Raw genomic sequence first — 10,698 nt, forward strand, 5'->3', positions numbered from 1 at the left:
AGAGCAGCTTCAGTCAGCCAGGTAGTCTCTATAGCCCTTTCCCTCTTGAGACAGAGCAGCTTCAGTCAGCCAGGTAGTCTCTATAGCCCTTCCCTCTTGTAAGACAGTACAACTTCAGTCAGCCAGGTAGTCTCTATAGCCCTTCCCTCTTGTAAGACAGTACAGCTTCAGTCAGCCAGGTAGTCTCTATAGCCCTTCCCTCTTGAGACAGAGCAGCTTCAGTCAGCCAGGTAGTCTCTATAGCCCTTCCCTCTTGTAAGACAGAGCAGCTTCAGTCAGCCAGGTAGTCTCTATAGCCCTTCCCTCTTGAGACAGAGCAGCTTCAGTCAGCCAGGTAGTCTCTATAGCCCTTCCCTCTTGTAAGACAGTACAACTTCAGTCAGCCAGGTAGTCTCTATAGCCCTTCCCTCTTGTAAGACAGTACAACTTCAGTCAGCCTGGTAGTCTCTATAGCCCTTCCCTCTTGTAAGACAGTACAACTTCAGTCAGCCAGGTAGTCTCTATAGCCCTTCCCTCTTGAGACAGAGCAGCTTCAGTCAGCCTGGTAGTCTCTATAGCCCTTCCCTCTTGTAAGACAGTACAACTTCAGTCAGCCAGGTAGTCTCTATAGCCCTTCCCTCTTGTAAGACAGTACAACTTCAGTCAGCCAGGTAGTCTCTATAGCCCTTCCCTCTTGTAAGACAGTACAACTTCAGTCAGCCAGGTAGTCTCTATAGCCCTTCCCTCTTGAGACAGTACAACTTCAGTCAGCCAGGTAGTCTCTATAGCCCTTCCCTCTTGTAAGACAGTACAACTTCAGTCAGCCAGGTAGTCTCTATAGCCCTTCCCTCTTGTAAGACAGTACAACTTCAGTCAGCCTGGTAGTCTCTATAGCCCTTCCCTCTTGTAAGACAGTACAACTTCAGTCAGCCAGGTAGTCTCTATAGCCCTTCCCTCTTGTAAGACAGTACAACTTCAGTCAGCCAGGTAGTCTCTATAGCCCTTCCCTCTTGAGACAGAGCAGCTTCAGTCAGCCAGGTAGTCTCTATAGCCCTTCCCTCTTGTAAGACAGAGCAGCTTCAGTTAGCCAGGTAGTCTCTATAGCCCTTCCCTCTTGTAAGACAGTACAACTTCAGTCAGCCAGGTAGTCTCTATAGCCCTTCCCTCTTGTAAGACAGTACAACTTCAGTCAGCCTGGTAGTCTCTATAGCCCTTCCCTCTTGTAAGACAGTACAACTTCAGTCAGCCAGGTAGTCTCTATAGCCCTTCCCTCTTGTAAGACAGTACAACTTCAGTCAGCCAGGTAGTCTCTATAGCCCTTCCCTCTTGTAAGACAGTACAACTTCAGTCAGCCAGGTAGTCTCTATAGCCCTTCCCTCTTGTAAGACAGTACAACTTCAGTCAGCCAGGTAGTCTCTATGGCCCTTCCCCTCTTGTAAGACAGAGCAGCTTCAGTCAGCCAGGTAGTCTCTATAGCCCTTCCCTCTTGTAAGACAGAGCAGCTTCGGTCAGCCAGGTAGTCTCTATAGCCCCTTCCCTCTTGTAAGACAGTACAACTTCAGTCAGCCAGGTAGTCTCTATAGCCCTTCCCTCTTGTAAGACAGTACAGCTTCAGTCAGCCAGGTAGTCTCTATAGCCCTTCCCTCTTGTAAGACAGTACAACTTCAGTCAGCCAGGTAGTCTCTATAGCCCTTCCCTCTTGTAAGACAGTACAACTTCAGTCAGCCAGGTAGTCTCTATAGCCCTTCCCTCTTGTAAGACAGTACAACTTCAGTCAGCCAGGTAGTCTCTATAGCCCTTCCCTCTTGTAAGACAGTACAACTTCAGTCAGCCAGGTAGTCTCTATAGCCCTTCCCTCTTGTAAGACAGAGCAACTTCAGTCAGCCAGGTAGTCTCTATAGCCCTTCCCTCTTGAGACAGTACAACTTCAGTCAGCCAGGTAGTCTCTATAGCCCTTCCCTCTTGTAAGACAGTACAACTTCAGTCAGCCAGGTAGTCTCTATAGCCCTTCCCTCTTGTAAGACAGTACAACTTCAGTCAGCCAGGTAGTCTCTATAGCCCTTCCCTCTTGTAAGACAGTACAACTTCAGTCAGCCAGGTAGTCTCTATAGCCCTTCCTCTTGAGACAGTACAACTTCAGTCAGCCAGGTAGTCTCTATAGCCCTTCCCTCTTGTAAGACAGAGCAGCTTCAGTCAGCCTGGTAGTCTCTATAGCCCTTCCCTCTTGTAAGACAGAACAACTTCAGTCAGCCTGGTAGTCTCTATAGCCCTTCCCTCTTGTAAGACAGTACAACTTCAGTCAGCCTGGTAGTCTCTATAGCCCTTCCCTCTTGTAAGACAGTACAACTTCAGTCAGCCTGGTAGTCTCTATAGCCCTTCCCTCTTGTAAGACAGTACAACTTCAGTCAGCCAGGTAGTCTCTATAGCCCTTCCCTCTTGTAAGACAGTACAACTTCAGTCAGCCAGGTAGTCTCTATAGCCCTTCCCTCTTGTAAGACAGAGCAGCTTCAGTCAGCCAGGTAGTCTCTATAGCCCTTCCCTCTTGTAAGACAGTACAACTTCAGTCAGCCTGGTAGTCTCTATAGCCCTTCCCTCTTGTAAGACAGTACAACTTCAGTCAGCCAGGTAGTCTCTATAGCCCTTCCCTCTTGTAAGACAGTACAACTTCAGTCAGCCAGGTAGTCTCTATAGCCCTTCCCTCTTGTAAGACAGAGCAGCTTCAGTCAGCCAGGTAGTCTCTATAGCCCTTCCCTCTTGTAAGACAGTACAACTTCAGTCAGCCTGGTAGTCTCTATAGCCCTTCCCTCTTGTAAGACAGAGCAGCTTCAGTCAGCCAGGTAGTCTCTATAGCCCTTCCTCTTGTAAGACAGTACAACTTCAGTCAGCCTGGTAGTCTCTATAGCCCTTCCCTCTTGTAAGACAGAGCAGCTTCAGTCAGCCAGGTAGTCTCTATAGCCCTTCCCTCTTGTAAGACAGTACAACTTCAGTCAGCCAGGTAGTCTCTATAGCCCTTCCCTCTTGAGACAGTACAACTTCAGTCAGCCAGGTAGTCTCTATAGCCCTTCCCTCTTGTAAGACAGTACAACTTCAGTCAGCCTGGTAGTCTCTATAGCCCTTCCCTCTTGTAAGACAGTACAACTTCAGTCAGCCAGGTAGTCTCTATAGCCCTTCCCTCTTGTAAGACAGTACAACTTCAGTCAGCCAGGTAGTCTCTATAGCCCTTCCCTCTTGTAAGACAGAGCAGCTTCAGTCAGCCAGGTAGTCTCTATAGCCCTTCCCTCTTGTAAGACAGTACAACTTCAGTCAGCCTGGTAGTCTCTATAGCCCTTCCCTCTTGTAAGACAGAGCAGCTTCAGTCAGCCAGGTAGTCTCTATAGCCCTTCCCTCTTGTAAGACAGTACAACTTCAGTCAGCCAGGTAGTCTCTATAGCCCTTCCCCTCTTGTAAGACAGACAGCTTCAGTCAGCCAGGTAGTCTCTATAGCCCTTCCCTCTTGTAAGACAGTACAACTTCAGTCAGCCAGGTAGTCTCTATAGCCCTTCCCTCTTGAGACAGTACAACTTCAGTCAGCCAGGTAGTCTCTATAGCCCTTCCCTCTTGTAAGACAGTACAACTTCAGTCAGCCAGGTAGTCTCTATAGCCCTTCCCTCTTGAGACAGAGCAGCTTCAGTCAGCCAGGTAGTCTCTATAGCCCTTCCCTCTTGTAAGACAGTACAACTTCAGTCAGCCAGGTAGTCTCTATAGCCCTTCCCTCTTGTAAGACAGTACAACTTCAGTCAGCCAGGTAGTCTCTATAGCCCCTCCCTCTTGAGACAGAGCAGCTTCAGTCAGCCAGGTAGTCTCTATAGCCCTTCCCTCTTGTAAGACAGTACAACTTCAGTCAGCCAGGTAGTCTCTATAGCCCTTCCCTCTTGTAAGACAGTACAACTTCAGTCAGCCAGGTAGTCTCTATAGCCCTTCCCTCTTGAGACAGAGCAGCTTCAGTCAGCCAGGTAGTCTCTATAGCCCTTCCCTCTTGTAAGACAGTAGCAACTTCAGTCAGCCAGGTAGTCTCTATAGCCCTTCCCTCTTGTAAGACAGTACAACTTTCAGTCAGCCAGGTAGTCTCTATAGCCCTTCCCTCTTGTAAGACAGTACAACTTCAGTCAGCCAGGTAGTCTCTATAGCCCTTCCCCTCTTGTAAGACAGTACAACTTCAGTCAGCCAGGTAGTCTCTATAGCCCTTCCCTCTTGTAAGACAGTACAACTTCAGTCAGCCAGGTAGTCTCTATAGCCCTTCCCTCTTGTAAGACAGTACAACTTCAGTCAGCCAGGTAGTCTCTATAGCTCCTTCCCTCTTGTAAGACAGTACAACTTCAGTCAGCCAGGTAGTCTCTATAGCCCCTTCCCTCTTGTAAGACAGTACAACTTCAGTCAGCCAGGTAGTCTCTATAGCCCTTCCCTCTTGTAAGACAATACAACTTCAGTCAGCCAGGTAGTCTCTATAGCCCCTTCCTCTTGTAAGACAGCAACTTCAGTCAGCCAGGTAGTCTCTATAGCCCTTCCCTCTTGTAAGACAGAGCAACTTCAGTCAGCCAGGTAGTCTCTATAGCCCTTCCCTCTTGTAAGACAGTACAACTTCAGTCAGCCAGGTAGTCTCTATAGCCCTTCCCTCTTGTAAGACAGTACAACTTCAGTCAGCCAGGTAGTCTCTATAGCCCTCCCTCTTGTAAGACAGTACAACTTGAGTCAGCCAGGTAGTCTCATAGCCCTTCCCCTTGTAGACAGGTATAGCCAGACCCGCCTCCAGTCTCAGCTCAACAGGCCTATTCAGCCCTGCCTCCCAGTCTCAGCCCAACACGGGTTAGCTAGCCCAGCCTCCCAGTCTCACCCAACAGGGTTATTAGCTAGCCCAGCCTCCCAGTCTCAGCTCAACAGGGTTATTAGCTAGCCCAGCCTCCCAGTCTCAGCCCAACAGGGTTATTAGCTAGCCCAGCCTCCCAGTCTCAGCCCAACAGGGTTATTAGCTAGCCCAGCCTCCCAGTCTCAGCTCAACAGGGTTATTAGCTAGCCCAGCCTCCCAGTCTCAGCTCAACAGGGTTATTAGCCAGCCCAGCCTCCCAGTCTCAGCTCAACAGGGTTAGTTAGCTAGCCCAGCCTCCCAGTCTCAGCTCAACAGGGTTATTAGCTAGCCCAGCCTCCCAGTCTCAGCTCAACAGGGTTATTAGCTAGCCCAGCCTCCCAGTCTCAGCTCAACAGGGTTATTAGCTAGCCCAGCCTCCCAGTCTCAGCTCAACAGGGTTATTAGCTAGCCCAGCCTCCCAGTCTCAGCTCAACAGGGTTATTAGCTAGCCCAGCCTCCCAGTCTCAGCTCAACAGGGTTATTAGCTAGCCCAGCCTCCCAGTCTCAGCTCAACAGGGTTATTAGCTAGCCCAGCCTCCCAGTCTCAGCTCAACAGGGTTATTAGCTAGCCCAACCTCCCAGTCTCAGCTCAACAGAGTTATTAGCTAGCCCAGCCTCCCAGTCTCAGCTCAACAGGGTTATTAGCTAGCCCAGCCTCCCAGTCTCAGCTCAACAGGGTTAGTAGCTAGCCCAGCCTCCCAGTCTCAGCTCAACAGGGTTATTAGCTAGCCCAGCCTCCCAGTCTCAGCTCAACAGGGTTATTAGCTAGCCCAGCCTCCCAGTCTCAGCTCAACAGAGTTATTAGCTAGCCCAGCCTCCCAGTCTCAGCTCAACAGGGTTATTAGCTAGCCCAGCCTCCCAGTCTCAGCTCAACAGGGTTATTAGCTAGCCCAGCCTCCCAGTCTCAGCTCAACAGGGTTATTAGCTAGCCCAGCCTCCCAGTCTCAGCCCAACAGGGTTAGTAGCTAGCCCAGCCTCCCAGTCTCAGCTCAACAGGGTTATTAGCTAGCCCAGCCTCCCAGTCTCAGCTCAACAGGGTTATTAGCTAGCCCAGCCTCCCAGTCTCAGCTCAACAGGGTTATTAGCTAGCCCAGCCTCCCAGTCTCAGCTCAACAGGGTTATTAGCTAGCCCAGCTCTGACTTGATAATATATATCATGTTCCTCCTCTCATCTGCTCCTGCTGCTTCTCAAGACAACAACAATAATTGAGCCATTACTTTTACTGGACACTAATTACAGTATGAACTATGTGTTTTGTATTGTGCATTGAATGTGTCCTCTCTCTCTCTCTCTCTCTCTCTCTCTCTCTCTCTCTCTCTCTCTCTCTCTCTCTCTCTCTCTCTCTCTCTCTCTCTCTCTCTCTCTCTCTCTCTCTCTCTCTCTCGTCTCTCTCTCTCTGTCTCTCTCTCTCTCTCTCTCTCTGTCTCTTTTTTCTCTCTCTCTCTCTCTCTCTCTCTCTGTCTCTCTCTCTCTCTCTCTCTCTGTTCTCTCTCTCTCTCTCTCTCTCTCTCTCTCTCTCTCTGTCTCTCTCTCTCTCTCTCTCTCTCTCTCTCTGTCTCTCTCTCTGTCTCTCTCTCTCTCTCTCTCTCTCTCTCTCTCTCTCTCTCTCTCTCTCTCTCTCTCTCTCTCTCTGTCTCTCTCTCTCTCTCTCTCTCTCTCTCTCTGTCTCCTCTCTCTCTCTCTCTCTCTCTCTCTCTCTCTCTCTCTCTCTCTCTCTCTCTCTCTCTCTCTCTCTCTCTCTGTCTCTCTGTGTGTGTACAGGGCAGCTTCGTGGCCAGCATGACAGCTACACTGAGACAGATGGACGACTACCACTACACTCACCTGATCAACACCTTCGGCAAGATGAGGACAGACGTTGTGGTGAGTTGGAACGCCTCACTTCCTAACCATACCTAGTCAATTAGCCAATCAGACTTCACTGTTTATGGTTGTCTTTTGTAGTGAATCCACCCTCACTCATAGAAATATAATCTATAGAACGACCTTCCCCTTTCAAGTCCATGTCAATCTAGGCTATTTCTATGGCCTCTCTGTCTACCCATGCCAATTCAAGGATTCCGTTCAGCCTGCACTATCTGTCAAGATCTCATGTTATCACTGTTCTATCGCAGTTCTACTGTATCTTAATGATGTTATGACGTGTGTCACAATCAATGTCAACCTGTGGAGTCTCCATTATTGTAGTGGGAATACCAGAGTATCAAACTTAATTTGATGGATCCGTCATCGTTATGCAGATACTGATGCAGTTTTCATGTATTGGAATTCCCCCATTTCCTGACGTAGCTTGATATTGGATCTCGATTAGATTCAGCGTGGAACACTTCCTTGTTCTCCCCACTGTACATGGTACCCTGGATGATATGGTAGTGGAGTTTTATATCACTATGTAGATAATAGAGTAGGGTGCCATTATGGACACATCCTAGGTCTTCATCAGGAACAAACTATTTCCCTGAGGCCAACAACTGGAGAGAGGGATGCATCTCATTGTTATAGATTTTCCCTTCCGAATGATACTGGTCCCGGGAGCCATATTTCTCTAGTTTCCACGGCTGGATTACCTTTGATGCAGTATATTGGACTGTTCTGCTCAGAGAGAGAAGTAACCAGCTGGATTACTTTAATGCAGTATATTGATGTTTTCTCCTCAGAGACAGAAAAAGCCAAATCCATCAGTTTGCTTTCGCTTGATGTAGCAGATGAAGGTTAAATTAGCCCCCTGGATTATAAACACATATTTACACTTCATCATGATGATAGATGCTGTATGGCTCTGATCAGTAGAGCTCTGTCAAATGTGCAGGTAGGCCTTTTAGATATATGAAGGAATTCTGATACAAACTGCACACTCATGGGGTAACATGTAGAAATGACATACCTATACTTCTGTTTATGTAACTAATGTACATTAGCTATACCTACCATTTTGGAGTCATCCCAACATTCATAATTCTTAAAATTACAGATCAAAATTGATAGCTACATAAATTAAAGTATACCGTGATAGCTAGTTCAGTCTACTCTGCAGTGTTCATCCATGTAATTTACCATGATATCTAGTTCAGTCTACATGATATCTAGTTCAGTCTACTCTGCAGTGTTCAACCATGTAATTTACCGTGATATCTAGTTCAGTCTACTCTGCAGTGTTCATCCATGTAATTTCTGTATGGGACAGGTCATATGATTGAAGTCATCCTGATTTCCTTCCCCTCTGAATATTTTTTGAAACAATCCCTTTCCTGCCATCTTGTTGATCAGTAAATATACACTGCCTGTCTCTGAGAATCTGCTTCAAGCCCTGGTATGGCAAGCAATCACTGATAGAGAACCAGCCACATCTCACAACACTGCTGGGTTGACTGGGTCACAGACATGTATAGACCATCTATAGGGAGGACATGTATAGACCATCTATATGGAGGACATGTGAGGGAAAAAAGTTTTTGATCCCCTGCTGATTTTGTACGTTTGCCCACTGACAAAGACATGATCTGTCTATAATTTTAATGGTAGGTTTATTTGAACAGTGAGAGACAGAATAACAACAAAAAAAATCCAGAAAAATGCATGTCAAAAATATTATAAATTGATTTGCATTTTAATGAGGGAAATAAGTATTTGACCCCTCTGCAAAACATGACTTAGTACTTGGTGGCAAAACCCTTGTTGGCAATCACAGAGGTCAGATGTTTCTTGTAGTTGGCCACCAGGTTTGCACTCCTCTTTGCAGATCTTCTCCAAGTCTAAAGTTTCAAGGCTGACGTTTGGCAACTTGAACCTTCAGCTCCCTCCACAGATTTTCTATGGGATTAAGGTCTGGAGACTGGCTAGGCCACTCCAGGACCTTAATGTGCTTCTTCTTGAGCCACTCCTTTGTTGCCTTGGCCGTGTGTTTTGGGTCATTGTCATGCTGGAATACCCATCCATGACCCAAGATTTGACGGTACATGGCCCCGTCCATCATCCCTTTGATGCAGTGATGTTGTCCTGTCCCCTTAGTAGAAAAACACCCCCAAAGCATAATGTTTCCACCTCCATGTTTGAATGTGGGGATGGTGTTCTTGGGGTCATAGGCAGCATTCCTCCTCCTCCAAACACGGCGAGTTGAGTTGATGGCAAAGAGCTCGATTTTGGTCTCATCTGACCACAACACTTTCACCCAGTTCTCCTCTGAATCATTCAGATGTTCATTGGCAAACTTCAGACGGGCCTGTATATGTGCTTTCTTGAGCAGGGGGGACCTTGCGGGCGCTGCAGGATTTCAGTCCTTCACGGCGTAGTGTGTTACCAATTGTTTTCTTGGTGACTATGGTCCCCGCTGCATTGAGATCATTGACAAGATCCTCCCGTGTAGTTCTGGGCTGATTCTCACCGTTCTCATGATCATTGCAACTCCACGAGGTGGGATCTTGCATGGAGCACCAGGCCAAGGGAGATTGACAGTTATTTTGTGTTTCTTCCATTTGCGAATAATCGCACCAACTGTTGTCACCTTCTCACCAAGCTGCTTGGCGATGGTCTTGTAGCCCATTCCAGCCTTGTGTAGGTCTACAATCTTGTCCCTGACATCCTTGGAGAGTTATTTGGTCTTGGCCATGATGGAGAGTTTGGAATCTGATTGATTGATTGCTTCTGTGGACAGGTGTCTTTTATACAGTAACAAGCTGAGATTAGGAGCACTCCCTTTAAGAGTGTGCTCCGAATCTCAGCTCGTTACTGTATAAAAGACACCTGAGAGCCAGAAATCTTTCTGATTGAGAGGGGGTCAAATACTTATTTCACTCATTAAAATGCAAATCAATTTATAACATTTTTGACATGCGATTTTCTGGATTTTTTTGTTGTTATTCTGTCTCTCACTGTTCAAATAAACCTACCATTAAAATTATAGACTGATCATTTCTTTGTCAGTGGGCAAACGTACAAAATCAGCAGGGGATCAAATACTTTTTTTCCCTCACTGTATAGACCATCTATAGGGAGGACATGTATAGACCATCTATAGGGAGGACATGTATAGACCATCTATAGGGAGGACATGTATAGACCATCTATAGGGAGGACATGTATAGACCATCTATAGGGAGGACATGTATAGACCATCTATAGGGAGGACATGGATAGACCATCTATAGGGAGGACATGTATAGACCATCTATAGGGAGGACATGGATAGACCATCTATAGGGAGGACATGTATAGACCATCTATAGGGAGGACATGTATAGACCATCTATAGGGAGGACATGTATAGACCATCTATAGGGAGGACATGTATAGACCATCTATATAGAGGACATGTATAGACCATCTATATAGAGGACATGGATAGACCATCAATATTATACAGTGAGAAATTGATATGCTGTACCACAATATGTGTGGTTATATGTAGTCCTTCATGGATAGTGAGAGATTGATGTATAGTGGAGAAATATATAGATTGAACCTACTGTTGTCATAATGAGGTGATTATGTAATGGCTGATATAACGAGGCATTTATGTATTTAATGCGTACATTCCCTTACATAACAATAGTCTGGTTATAATCACATTGTGATCACATTGTAAATCTACCACACTTCCTGGTTGTTAGCATAGCCTATTATCTTAGAAGTTATAGTATCTTATTAGTTGATGTTATTATCTTACGTTCATTAATACATTAGTATGAATTAAGTAATTCTGAATTATGTATGAATTATTAATAATACTCTTAAATGATCGTATCTTATAAGTATCTTCTACATCTTGTACGTATCAGTCCATTGTGTTAGCCTGGTTAAACCAGATTCTGAACGTTGCACTCACCATTGTATAACCAGG

General features: G+C 46.3%; 1 protein-coding gene across 1 annotated transcript in view; it reads left to right on the top strand.

Annotated features, from left to right (window-relative positions):
• The window catches only part of LOC123491371 (dedicator of cytokinesis protein 1-like), a 174,576-nt gene that overhangs the window by 21,478 nt on the left and 142,400 nt on the right, over nt 1-10,698 (top strand). Inside the window, 1 exon segment of the mRNA XM_045221937.1 lies at nt 6,624-6,725. Coding sequence (XP_045077872.1) covers nt 6,624-6,725 — 102 coding nt within the window.

The sequence above is a fragment of the Coregonus clupeaformis genome, chromosome 1 (assembly GCF_020615455.1).
Source record: "Coregonus clupeaformis isolate EN_2021a chromosome 1, ASM2061545v1, whole genome shotgun sequence".
Classification (NCBI taxonomy): Eukaryota; Metazoa; Chordata; class Actinopteri; order Salmoniformes; family Salmonidae; genus Coregonus; species Coregonus clupeaformis.